Source organism: Camelus ferus, chromosome 15, assembly GCF_009834535.1.
Source record: "Camelus ferus isolate YT-003-E chromosome 15, BCGSAC_Cfer_1.0, whole genome shotgun sequence".
In the NCBI taxonomy this organism is placed as follows: Eukaryota; Metazoa; Chordata; class Mammalia; order Artiodactyla; family Camelidae; genus Camelus; species Camelus ferus.
Genome location: NC_045710.1, coordinates 44,819,596 through 44,833,768, shown reverse-complemented (window position 1 = coordinate 44,833,768; position 14,173 = coordinate 44,819,596). Strand labels below are relative to the sequence as shown.

At 36.5% G+C, this 14,173-nt stretch overlaps 1 protein-coding gene across 1 annotated transcript; it reads left to right on the top strand.

Annotated features, from left to right (window-relative positions):
* The first annotated feature begins 714 nt into the window (after positions 1 to 714).
* CCT4 (chaperonin containing TCP1 subunit 4) lies at positions 715 to 12,578 on the top strand. The gene is made up of 14 exons (XM_006191334.2): positions 715 to 984; positions 3,772 to 3,824; positions 4,770 to 4,859; positions 5,798 to 5,906; positions 6,549 to 6,691; positions 7,799 to 7,920; positions 8,280 to 8,412; positions 9,412 to 9,551; positions 10,551 to 10,647; positions 10,734 to 10,844; positions 10,961 to 11,091; positions 11,227 to 11,461; positions 11,989 to 12,102; positions 12,366 to 12,578. Exons 1-14 carry the CDS (start codon positions 858 to 860, stop codon positions 12,378 to 12,380), a joined length of 1,620 nt encoding a protein of 539 aa, XP_006191396.2. The 5' UTR covers positions 715 to 857; the 3' UTR covers positions 12,381 to 12,578.
* The last annotated feature ends 1,595 nt before the right edge of the window (positions 12,579 to 14,173 follow it).

Here is a 14,173-nt window from a genome sequence, read left to right as displayed (position 1 = left end):
ACCTAGGATATTAATTCATAATTGTTTCTTTTTGTTGAAGGTTGATATCCTTTCCATTGATTTAAACTTAACATATTAACATTTTTACTCCACATGCCCGGTAGTCATATACTCCAAGGCACTGGACCACTAGAGGGCATAAGTGCCACTGTTTAATCAAATACGTATATTCAGGTCTGTAAACCTGTGTGACTTGGAGTGCTTCCTGCAAACGATTCCGACTGTTGATTATTTACATAGACCGTGGTGATATTTTAAAAAATGCTTTTATACTTATAGATTATTTCATTGAATTTTAGAAAATAGATATCAATAAATGTATTTACTCCGAAAAATGAATAAAATTTCAAAATGAAGAAACACGGGTTCAACGCTGGCAGAAACAGGCTCAGCCCCACCTACTCGGGCGTAACCTGAAGGCGGACCACACCCTCGGACGGGTCCAGCTTGAGTTAACGGAAGGGACCTCACCGCCCAGGAGGTGTTGGGAGTGGGGAGACGTGGGTGTCTCGACACCCGCCTTTACAATCGCTGTTGGTCATTTCTGCTTCTGGGAGTCCGTCCAGAGTGTCCGCGGCCCCCAGGGCCCCGGGTTAACAGCACCCGCCAACCTAACAATCCCCGCCAGCCCCGAACTCCCTTGTGCGGCTCCCGCACCCGGCGCGCAGCGGGCAGCCGGCTACGTCATCCCGGCGCCGCGCCGCCAGTCAGGACCCTTTCCCCACCCCCGCCTCTTTCTCCCGGCGCCGGTGCCGCTTTCTGGAAGCTTCGTGAAGGCGGCGGGCTCTTACCGTTACTCTGTGGAATCCGCGTCCATCTGTCCTTCCCGAGCGCGCTCAGACCTAGCTAAGCTCGCCATGCCCGAGAACGTGGCCCCCCGGAGCGGGGCGCCGGCCGGGGGTGCCGGTGGCCGCGGGAAGAGCGCTTATCAGGACCGCGATAAGCCAGCCCAGATCCGCTTCAGCAACATCTCTGCGGCCAAAGGTATCGCTCCCCCTGCCTCAGCCGCGTCCCTCGGGATCGAGCTGCGCACACTCACCGGGTTTTGGGGTGGGCATGGCTCGCTTTGTGTTCCTTCAGATGAACCCCTCTGGTTCCTCCCATTGAATAAGTTCGTTGCGGGGAATCTTCATTTTGTTGTCTGCCCAGGATTCCCGACCCCAAGTATGGAGGCCCTTGGGCTTGCCCTGTTCTGCGGCCTAGACGCCCATAATTTTTCGTTTTGGGCTGTGCTTCCTTCATCATGCTTCAAAAAGTGGCTGAGGCCCGCATGCAGCGGCCCACTGGTAGACTATTTGCAGAATACTTTTTCGGGTTTTTTTGTCTAATGAAAGTAGCATTTAAGTAGGTTTCTCTCGGCGCAGCTTTTGAAACGAATTTGGGTAGACTCTCCATATCTTAAATTGGGGCATGGCCCATTGTACAGAAGTGTGGGGAACCGACTTACCAGTCTTGTTTGAGAATAATTATGAGGAGCAACATTGTGCTCGATGTTCTCTCTGCACGTTTAACAGAGCACAAGCAAATGGAGAACAACTTGGCCCTTGGTGAAATTCAAGAAAACTGGTTTCCCTTCTGTCACATTACTTCATGGCCTTGACCTTTAAATTCTAGACAAGGTTTTCTTACCTATAAAAGTGAGGAACAAAGGCTTAAAGAGATCTTGCTGGTTTTGTGTATTGGGTGCAGTGAGTATTTCGTTCGGGTTAGAGAATAAGATGCATGAAAATATGAGAGGTGAAATCCTAAGGCAGAGTGGGCCAAATTTTGAAGGGCCTAGTATACTGGAAAGGGTTTGGCGTAACTCCCGCAGCTACAGATTTTTCTTTAGCATAACGAGGTAATAGCTAATTTGGAGGGTTGACTGTGAGGATTAAATAAATCATGTGAAGAGCCACATATATAAAGTACAGCCTTACAAATATTTGAGCTTATCTGTCCAGGTGACTGAGGGTGTGATGATGATTCTAAAACAGCAGGTGCATTGGAGGAAGGACAGTGGAAAAAGAGAGAATAGGTTCTCATTTAGGTCTAAATGAGTTGGTGAGGTCAGAAAGACCTGATGGGTAAGCTTAGGAATCATTTGGAAGTTCAAAAGAATATTTACCTGGAAATAAAAGTTGGTAGTTACGTGGGGAGCATAGTTGAAGCGTAGATTTATTCCTTTAGAAACAAGATGTTGGATAGATTCTGGGGAGGCCAAAAAAGCTATGTAATATGGTAGATTTTCAAGACACAAGGGAGATACAAGATGGTACCTTTACTTTGGTTAACTTTGGAAATACTGGTGCACAGAGGATTGAAAAAGAGGACTACCTACAAGAAGGAAAGACCACCTAAATTACCTATGAGCCTCATCCTTACATCTTAAGTGAGGAGAGCTCATAGAGCACAGGGGCATAACCAGTCTGCCCAAGTCAGACAAACCCTACAAAGTGGTCTAGAAAAGCTGCTGCCAGGTGCATCTTTAGTGTAATTCATGGAGCCAGTTTTTTATTTTGGCTCCAAGAAGGTAACAGTGCCATTGGTTGACGTCAAAAACCACACAGAAAAGAAGTAGCAGTAGTTATAGTCTATTCAGCACTAGGTATTTAAGAGATAATACTGCATGCCACACAGTATGTTAAATTTCAGACACTTTCAGAGAGATAATCAGTCTAAAATTTTTAATTTTTTGGATAGTGTGTCTTTCTTGAATCTTCATGTAAATGAATATAAGGGCATTCTTAAAGTGAATTGGTCTGCTTGTAGAATCATGGCCACAGGAGTCCACTAAGATCACCTGAAAGGGTAATGGTGTTTGGATGATTAGGAAATGCAGCCTAAAATTATGAAATAATTAGGTTCAGTATAATTTTTAAACTACATGTTCTCAAACTCTTTAAGATTATGTATTACTGTTTACACAATATGGGGGAGCATTATGCTAGTTGTGGAGTATACAAATACACATAGGATGCAATCTCAGACCTGTGTATATGGGGTGTAATGGTATATGTAAAAGAGAAGGGTTTAATCATTCGCCCTGGACTTGTCAAAGTAAAGGGGATTGAGTACTGTTTATCAATTCCAATCTCTTAGAATATAAGTAGACTAAGAAAATAGAAACATGCTCATGGACAGGTAATAAGAACAGGTAACTTTGGAATGGTAGACTGTATATCCGGAGATGGTTTTTAATATATAATTATGACTAAAAGCTATGGTTTTTGGATTTGTTTTTTTACTTCAGATTTTGAAGTTTTGTTTTTTTCTGGAGTTGTTGTTTGATTTTGTTTTGGGGTCAAAGGTGTTTGGGTTTTTTTTTTAAACTGTGGGCCATCCATGTATCAGCTTCACATTAGTGAACAAAAACCTTTGCCCTCAGAAATTATACTGTAGTTATACAGTGTGCTAGGAGGCCTACCCTGTCCTATTGCTGCTTGTTTTGTTTTAAGGAATGAAGAAAATAGTACAGTCCTCAGTGAGCGCACATAACTAGATTGTGCCATTTTGATATTTAAACGAAGAGTAAGTGAATCCTCAAAATTTATTCTGCCATATGTAGAGTACAAGTGCCATGTATAGTGATTCTAACAACAAAGGGTGAGTGTTGTACAGTTAAAAGAGTAAAATAATTATTCTGTTTCCAGTAGATTATTATTAGACATTGAATTTTCTTTAGTGGACAGATTGTTGTGCACCATATTCAGATAAGGACAAAATGATATTTGAGAATAGAAATGCTTTGCTCTTGAAAGAGTCTTTATTTCTTTTTCCTTCGGTTTATAGCTGTTGCTGATGCTATTAGAACAAGCCTTGGACCAAAAGGAATGGATAAAATGGTAAAAAGCTGAATCATTCATTACTATTGAGTGCTACTGTCCATACTGCAAGATCTCTATAGATGGTTAAGATATGCCATTAGGGAGTTCAGAAGGGAATAGATTACTTTGGGATGAATAGGACCTAACTATAATTCATATTTTATTTAATGCTTTTTAAACAATGAAAGTGCATACACAAAAGTAGTTAATTAGATGGAAAGCATAGGAAGGGTAGGTGTTGGGGCTTAAGTTCTGTGTTACTTATTGATGTAACTCTGTGACCTGACAAGAATATATGGGATTTCAGCCCTACGTCTGGCTTAATTGGCTGGCTGCTTAAAACAGACGCATTTCAGTAACTTCTGAGCATTATACACTCAAATTCATTGCTAGTTAACATTGAAAAGAAAACTATATGGAGGGTTGTCTGGATGATTATAGGTCATTATTCCCTCTGGATATTTTAAAATGTGTCCCTGCTAGTAATGCTGTTGCCCTTGGTTGATGATGCTAGAAACAAGTTACTGTGTTGACTATAAGAATTGTGTGCCACTTTCATGGTGCTGTCTTTTGGGGGATTCATGGTATTGTTTCTTATTAGTATGAATCTAGGAATGACAATTATAGTTTATAATTATTATATACTTACAATAATTTATAATATCTTTTCTACCCTTCATTTAGTGTCTCAATTTCATAACTTTTAAGTAGGGATAACTATTTCACTTGTAAACTTGGACTTTTACTGCATGTTCTTAAATCAATATACTATGTAAAAGAAAAGAATTTGAAATTAAGTACTGTGCAAATGTAAATTAAGTTCTCAGTAAGTATTAAAATTAATTGAGCTTTAAGAGTTTCCCGTTAATACTGGGTAAAGACAATTTTTGAAATATTATGAATATAATGAAACAATAATATATTTTGAATATATACTTTCTTTTAAAAAAACAAACTTTCCAGATTCAAGATGGAAAAGGTGATGTGACCATTACAAATGATGGTGCCACCATTCTGAAACAAATGCAGGTGTTACATCCAGCAGCCAGAATGGTAAGTGTAACTTTTAGGTGACTTTCTTTTAATTGTATTGTTTTGTATTTGGTGAACAGTTTAAATTTGTTTTATTTGATCAGATGTTTAAGCATGGTGAAATTTTTTTCTCTTTTATAATGCTAAATAGGCATATTTTTAAGATGCATTGTATGCCTAGCATTATGGTCTTCATTGCAAGTCGTAATAAAACATGAGTCATCTTGTCCTTGTCCACAGTAGTGTGCCATACAGATGAGGAAGGAAGAGATAAAAACATGAAGTTGTACAAATTATTGGTTCCATGGATGTTAGCTGGAAGAGAGCAAAATAATTTTAATTGTATGCAAAATAAATCTTTAGTTTAAACTTGCACTAACATTTATTGTTAGAAACAGTTGCTAATTCAGCTAAGGATCATCATGATGATTCCAATATCAAGTGAGAAGTCACCACATCAAGAACAAATTGCTTAGAAAGAAATTCCTATCTGTTAAAAGTCCCTTTTAATTAGTTAAAGATGACTAAAAATGAATAGATTATGCTCATACAGGGTCACTTTAGATAAACTTGGCCAAGGACTCCAAACTAACAATTTCCTCTCATCTGGAATGCTGCATTTCATAGCTTGGATAGGATACCTATAGTTCTTTTAAGTAGGTGGGAAGAAAAATTTTATAACTCATAGTCTAAACTAGAAATCATAATGTAGCTTTTTAGAGAGAAAGTATATATAAGTTTATAAGTAGAATTTTGCTTGCCACAAATATACATAGGTCATCATTTTTAAATGAAACCCAAGGTGGACAACAGATCAGAAGTTAAGAGTATATTGAATCTTACGATGTTGATAATAATCAAAATCTGTATGTGAAACTGATGTGAAGGCCATTGATGTCATATTTGAATTAGATGTTATGGGTTCTCATTTCTCATTGAGACATGTTCTGTTCACTTAGCTGGTGGAGTTGTCTAAGGCTCAGGATGTAGAAGCGGGAGATGGGACCACATCTGTAGTCATTATTGCTGGCTCTCTCTTAGATTCCTGTACCAAGCTTCTTCAGAAAGGTAGGTAGGACATAGGACATGTCCATTACCAAATGAGGGCAAAAAGTTGTTGAGTAATATGAGATTTAAAATTTAACTTGGAAGAGCTAACTTTTTATTTAGGAATTTTTAGATTATATTTTGCAATAATTATCATATGAATTGGAAAATTCTTTTTGCTTCTGTTTTATTTTTTTGCTAGGCTTCCTTTTGAATGGGACTTGAGAAAATTTTGCTTTTTAAAAACAAATGGTGATAGTGTTGCTAAACTTAAGACTGTAGATGAGGACTGTGATTTGGAAGCGAAAGTATCGGTTCTTGTTTGGTAAATAGTGCTTGATTGTTATTAGTGACTCTCCAATCACTTTTCCTACTTATTACGTAGATTTGTAGAGTTGTGAACAGTATGAAAGTAGTTTTAGTCTTAAATATCACATGAATGTGTAATTGATCTAGTCCAAATTAAATGGAAATAAATTATTAGACATATTATCAGTTAAGGGTATTGAAGCCATTACTATTTGACTGAAGCTTAGTTTATACTTAAGGATAGTTTAAAATTTATAACTGCTTTGAAATTTTAATGAATAGAAACATTTTAAGTCATGTCAAATATGTAGTTTATCTGTTATGATTAAATAACTCGCCTTTCACAAATGACAGGGATTCATCCAACCATCATTTCTGAGTCATTCCAGAAGGCTTTGGAAAAGGGTACTGAAATCTTGACTGACATGTCTCGACCTGTGGAACTGAGTGACAGAGAAACTTTGTTAAATAGTGCGACTACTTCATTGAACTCAAAGGTGAGGCAAGCACTAAGGGATCATTATAAAATTACAGTTTAAGGTTCATTAAGAACTGCAACTCTTATGCAGTGGTTTTTGATGCTGTACAGTTCATAAATGTTAATTTTAAGTCTCAAGAATGACTAGGTACTAAACTAGTTTGTGTAACTGAATTAGTTCAAGTAAAATTTACTTCTTTAAGGCTTTTGGGTAAGTTGTAGTATCCTCATTTTACAGGTGGGAAAAGAGGTCTGGTAAAGTTAATTAGCTTATCCAAGACTCACTAATAAGAGTTAGAGCTAAGATTTGAATCCAAGACAGGGCTACCATCATGGTCCATCTCTTAATATCCATGCTGCTTTTCTTATTTATCAAACTTAATGTTTGATGTTACTTTAAATTTCTTGGGAACTCATCACCTGTTTTCTGTTAGGTCATGTGTCATACCCCCAACCCCATTCCTTTTCATCAGCATTATATTGATATACACTTTCTTTGAATGTTAAGTGAAAAGCTAGATAGTATTGGTGATACTCAGTGTTATTATTGATGAATGTCCTCAGAATTAATATAGACAGAATATCATAATGGTTACAAGCATTGGTTGTAGCGCCTACGCTGCTTGGGTTCATTTCTGGCTCCACTTAACTAAGATGTATGTTTTAGCTTCTTCATCTGAAGATTGAATGTTTATATGAATGTAAAGTGCTAATCCCACTGCCTGACATACAATAAGTGCTCAGTGTTAAATATTAGCTATTTTTATCAGTGTCTCAGTATTAGGGGTGCGCATTTATAACATCTGATCACAAGTTCATTTTAGATAAGAAATCTCAACATAACATTAATTTACTTTTTTGAATTTCCTGTAGAATTATTAGTAATCTAGTCAGTCCTGACTACTTTATTAATAAAAGAGGAAAGCAAGTGTGTATTTTTAATTTTGTACCCTTGGTGACTGACAGACCTGAATGGGAAAGACAGTATATATGAAATGTTTCCTCATATGCTCTCCACACTGCCCAAAAAAAGTGATTGAGATTACTTCTCAAATATCTTTGTTATTAAAGAACTAGGACTTTTCTGTTCTGACCTTGACTATATTTTTTATATATATAATTCTAGGTTGTCTCTCAATATTCAAGTCTCCTTTCTCCAATGAGTGTAAATGCAGTGATGAAAGTGATTGACCCAGCCACAGCTACTAGTGTAGATCTTAGAGATATTAAAATCGTTAAGAAACTTGGGTAAGCATCTCTAATGACAACTTTAATTAATAAAAATTAATTTTGAAAGTAAACATAAGCTGTTGCCAAAAATAAATATGTTGAATGAAAAGTACTTAGATGAAAATCACAGAAATTTGGCGGGTTTTTGTTGTTTTGTTTTCATGGTAACTTGTATTAATCTGAGAATCTCAAGAAATTATACTACCTAATGATGGCAGGGCAGTGGTGTGATCAAAGAGTTTCAGGAATGGGGCACTAATAAATGTGAGTGAGACTGAAGCACATTTTATCAGACTGGTGATTTTTAATCTGTTAGCAGTCTACTAAACTCACAGGTTTCCACTTTCTCTTAACTATCTTCTTTTCTTTTTTCTTAGTGGGACAATTGATGACTGTGAGTTGGTGGAAGGTCTGGTTCTTACTCAAAAGGTGGCAAACTCTGGCATAACCAGAGTTGAAAAGGCTAAGATTGGGCTTATTCAGTTTTGCTTATCTGCTCCCAAAACAGATGTAAGTAGAACCACTTGAAATTGGTTCCTTATATGTTTGACTTTCTAATGATGAAGGCTTTTGCTCATTATTGCAAAAACAGAAAATGCTATGATAAAAAAGCATAGATCTCAAAAGAATTAATAAAATTAAGACTAAAAGTAAAAATTATTAGATGCCAAACATCATAAATCTATAATCTGGTTATTTATTGAAATTGATCATTGACTTAATTGACAAATGAAGACAAAACAATAGGGATATGTATGAAACAATACAACTAGGTTATGTAAAAGTTGTAGTGTAAATAGAATTTCCAGATCCTTTCTAGCTTTCTGAAAACAGAAATCTTCACCCATCCTTCAGTAGCAGGCAGATTTTTTGTCCTACATTTGCAGGAATGGAACTTTAAAATCAGTTTATTGTCCATACTCTGAAGAAACTTTTTTTATTGATGGTATTCTCATTTATTAGTTATAAATACCATTCCCTGAAGGGGTGGTTGATCTTTGTCACCTCACTAAGGTTTGCTCTCATTTTACATTGTGCTGGTGTAGAGGTTTCCTGCTAAGTCATTTCCCTAATTCTTTTTTTTAACCCATGAAAAAATTAATGCTGATGTGTAGATCTTTGTTATAAATAGTACTTGTCCTTTGTGCTTCTAGCATACAAGTTTTTTTTTTAAACAAGCCATAGACTAAAGGAATGCAACTGAAATTAGTAATACATAAATTTGTGTGAAGAGAATTGACATACTCATGAAACAGGATAATCATTTTTATATTTTATGATTGCAAAAGTGTGAAAATTACAAATAAGACAGCAGGATGTATAGGTGAAAGTAAAAAACCTGAGTTAAGTTTCATGTATTTTTCTAGATTTTTTCTGCATGTATATATAATTTCTTATTTGGTATGATTTTCTTTGTGTTTATACTGTACATAGTATTTTCATTAAGTCTTTCACTTTTTCGCTAAACAACTCTTAAAATGCAAATTATAATGTTCTTTTTATCAACAGATGGACAATCAAATAGTAGTTTCTGACTACGTCCAGATGGACCGAGTGCTACGGGAGGAGAGAGCCTATATTCTAAATTTAGTGAAGCAAATTAAAAAAACAGGATGTAATGTTCTTTTCATACAGAAGTCTATCCTAAGGTGTGGGGCTTTTTATTTTGTTCATCTCTTAATGATAATTGATTTTGGATCTCCTCTAGCAATTTTTAAAGAAACATTTGAGGTGGGTAAACCACAAAGAAATCTGGAATGAATCTCCACTTGGGGGCATTGTTTTGTTCTAGTAAATGATCTAATGTGAGTTCTCTTCCTGCTGTGATATTTAAGTGTGAGATGTGTTATCTTTCTAGACCAAGGCCCTTAATATCAAGTAAAAAGCTAACTTTGATCTAAAATTAACCAGCTAAAAAGGGCATTTATTTAAAGTTCCTTGAAATTTTAGAAGTTCCACGGGGAATGCTAGCTAGTCCATGGATTGAAAGAATTCTCCGAAATGTGAACTTTTTTGTTTGTTTTCAATGTTTTCTTCTAATAGGTAGACACATTCTCATGTACTCTGTTAATACATTATGCCAGAAAGTGCTACAAATGCTCTTGATACAGAAACCTTGATGAAGAGTTGGATTACCTGGTTCTAATCTCAGGTTATGTAATAGCTAGTAACCTTGAGTAAATTGCTCTCAAAACTCAATTTCCTTTTCTGTAAAACAAGGATAGTAATATCCACTCTTCCAGTATTACAGGGTTGTCAGGAGGATCATTCCAGATAATTTGTGGGAAAGTGTAAATTTGTGGAGTCTTGAACTAATCATACTCAATCCTAAAAACCTGACGTATTGATAAAGTTAATTGTCAGAGGTATACTTATTTACTGTTGAGAAAATTTTAACAATTATCTTTCATTGTGTGTTTTACAAGTAGTGTCATTGGGGTGCATTTTAAATAATATCCATTAGAAATTTTAGTTAAGAATTTTGAGCTCATAAACTTGGTAAACTTAAAGCATCTTTTTTCACAAATAAATTGTTTGGTAATTGGCCATTTAAATAACCGTAAAATTATGAAAACCTTGGAAAGCAATTGAATAGTGAAAGAATTTTTTAACCTAATACTGACATAATCACTGATTTTGTATTTTAGAGATGCTCTTAGTGATCTTGCATTACATTTCCTGAACAAAATGAAGATTATGGTGGTTAAGGATATTGAAAGAGAAGACATTGAATTCATTTGTAAGGTAAAATATTCTTAACATCTGTATGTGTGAAAATGTTCAATACTCAAATATCTCAATTTGTGGATTTGACTATTTTTCCTGTCTAGACGATTGGAACCAAACCGGTTGCTCATATTGACCAGTTCACTGCTGACATGCTGGGATCAGCTGAGTTAGCTGAGGAGGTCAATTTAAATGGTTCTGGCAAACTGCTCAAGGTAACAGTATTACAGTTAGTAGCTTTTATATTTACCTAGGTTTTTTTGTTGGGTGGCGGGTTTTATTTGTGTCAACCCTTACTTCAAATACCTAATTAGGAGTTTGTTTACTAAAGATTACAGGCTGCGCAAGCCCTGGAAAAACAGTTACAATTGTTGTTCGTGGTTCTAACAAATTGGTGATTGAAGAAGCTGAGCGTTCCATTCATGATGCCCTATGTGTTATTCGCTGTTTAGTAAAGAAAAGGTAATGTTAAATTACTCAGTAACATTTTGAGCATAAAAACTTAAGTATTTTGATTTTTAAGGTGTAAATACTGTATTATTTTAAAATAGCTTTCTACTGGATAAAATAAGCTAAAAATATATTTGTGAATTTCAGAGCTCTTATTGCAGGAGGTGGTGCTCCAGAAATAGAGTTGGCCCTACGGTTAACTGAATATTCACGAACATTGAGTGGTATGGAAGCCTACTGCGTTCGTGCTTTTGCAGATGCTATGGAAGTCATTCCATCTACACTAGCTGAAAATGCTGGCCTGAATCCCATTTCTACAGTAACAGAACTAAGAAACCGGCATGCCCAAGGAGAAAAAACTACAGGCATTAACGTCCGAAAGGTAATTTAATCTTTAATCTAAGGTGAGAAGAGAAAAAAAAAAGAGGCTAAGATGATGAAAAGAGTATTTTGAGGCCGGAAGACTGGAGACAGAATTGCCTGTTGTTAATCCTGGGGTAAAGGTGACTAGGTTAGTGGCAGTAAGAATCTGAAAGTGGAAAGTGGGAGAGATATAAAGGCAGGGCAGACTAGACTTGGCCAAATTCAGAATTAGGATTCAGAGATGATTTAAAGTCTCATTACTTTTAATAACTACAATCATCTTATTTTTGTCAGAATACTTTTAAATAAAAGAAACTTACAAGGAGTTTTAGAGTTAGGATAGGCAGAATCCAGCGTTAATTCAATTTTTCCAAATGTTAGTTGAAGTACAACCTACAGTGTAGAGAAGAGCTTAGTAGGGAGTATCTTACTCTTGACTAGACCAGGGGAAAACTAAGTTTGAAAGGCCTTAGGGCATACTGGTAACAGTGTAGTTGGCCATATGTATCATTATAAACACTAAAAGCAACTTGGACTGACTTGCAGGGTGGTATTTCCAACATATTGGAGGAACTGGTTGTTCAGCCTCTGCTGGTTTCAGTCAGTGCACTGACTCTAGCAACTGAAACTGTCCGGAGCATTCTGAAAATTGATGATGTGGTAAGTATACATAGGTTGTGAACTTCCCTACAAAGTCAAAAAGGCATTTTTTGTTTGTTTTCAAGAGTTGGGGTAGGAAGCAGTAAATGTTGTTAGTTTGCTAGTCATTAAGGGTGAAAACAGTTTATACTTCTAGTTTTTTCTCATCTATAAAAATAGGTAAATTTGTACAATTGCCTTAAACATCTTTCATCCTTAAAAATCTGTCATTACAGGTTTTGAAACTTAAGTTTTTTTTTTGTTTTTTTTTTTTTTTTTTTCAGGTAAACACTCGGTAATCCGGGTAACACTGGCCGACTGGCGCTATCATGGCCACTAATAATGCATCTGGAGTGGAAGAGCACCTTGGCATCCTTATTGTTTGGAAGATTTGTTTACTTTATGGATTTCTGGGCCTGGTCTTCCAGTTGACATTTGCTTGAAATTGTATTGACACAGTTTAATAAAAACATTAAAATGTTTGGTTTCAAAAAGCAGATTCATTTACTGCCCTCCATTATTTACTGCCCTCCATTTTCTCCTCCCCAACGTTCTATTATTTCTCACACTGTTGAAAAACCTGTATAAAGGGGGTGAAAAAAAGTTCACATTTACCTGTTAACTTTCTCAGGGCTTAATCCTGGGTACTTTAAGTTTTGTTCATGTGCGTTTTTTAATAGAAGTAATGAGAAGGGGGAAAAATGATCCAATATGCTTATTACCCTGATAAATCCCCATTTACAGTAATATATATGCTGTTTGAAAAGGTAACAGTACAGAAAGTGAAAAATGAAAGGTTTTTTCATTCTATTCCCTTCCTCCAAGAATAACCACTGATCTGTTAATTGGGATTCCTTCTAAAAGTAAAAAATGTCTGCATATATACAGGAAATCAATTATTTGTAGGAAAAGTATTCTTAACTGGTAATTTTGCAGTGATTTAAAACATCTTTATTGCCTCTACCCTGATCAACCAGCACCATCTCTAACCACAAATAGTGCAGCAAAGTTGTTGGTAACATTGGCAAACAAGTGAAATTCTAACATACACGGTTGTTTTACTTTCATCTTATTGTAAAGAATATCAGCCAACATTCATGGTGGAAGTACGTTAATCGATTAGTTGCAACCATAGGTTGGCTATAGGTACAAGAGTTCAGCAAAAACCGATGAAAGTATTCTGGAAAATCAGTTGTGAGGGGTTTTTACAGTAAAGAGTATGTAAGCATAGTCACACAATCCCAGAGAGCCAGGAGCCGGTCACTAACCATTTACCAGCATGCGACTGGCAGACATCCTGCAGCGGCAGCACCTAGGATTTCCCCCAGTGTTGCATCTGAGAACATGCTCTTCAGAGGGAGCCCTAGCCAATGACTGAGCTGGCAGGGCAAGTAGGGTCTGGCCATTTCTGCTCTATGAGCCATCTGTGTACTGGAACTTACTTTTCAGCTGGCTGAGACTTTCTCAGAGCTGTCCTATAGTATCAACCTCCTACAGGAGGAGTCTCCCTTCTCTCCCTCCTTTCTTGGCCTGAAAACATTCCTACTTTTCTCTGTCTTTCACAGTGATTTCCCCCAATAGATCTCTTGCACTTCTAACTCCTTAGTATCTTCCTGAAGGACCCAAACTGAACAGGGGGACAGAGGAGGGGACAACAAGTGAATGAATAAACTTAAAGTGATAAAGACAATGTTAACAGTGCAGAGTGCAGATCAAATTTAGTAAGAGTATGCCTTTTCTGTAACTTACATTATGAATGGCACACAATAATGAGGAAAATTATTCCAGTATTGGAAAACTCAGTAGAGTACTATTCAGCAATTTAAAAGGCACAGGCTACTCATCTATACAACATGGATGAATCTGGAAAACAAGCCAAACTGCTGATCAAAAGAAGCTTAAGAGCAAAAGGAGCACATACAATATGATTCCACTTACATGAAGTTCTAGAACAGTCAAGGGAATGGAATGGGGAACAGACTGGGAAGGGGCACAAGAGATCTTTCTGGAATGATGGGAATGTGCTATCCCTTAGTGTGATTTCATGAGTGTATGTATTTGTCAAAACTCATTCAACTATGCATTTAAGATC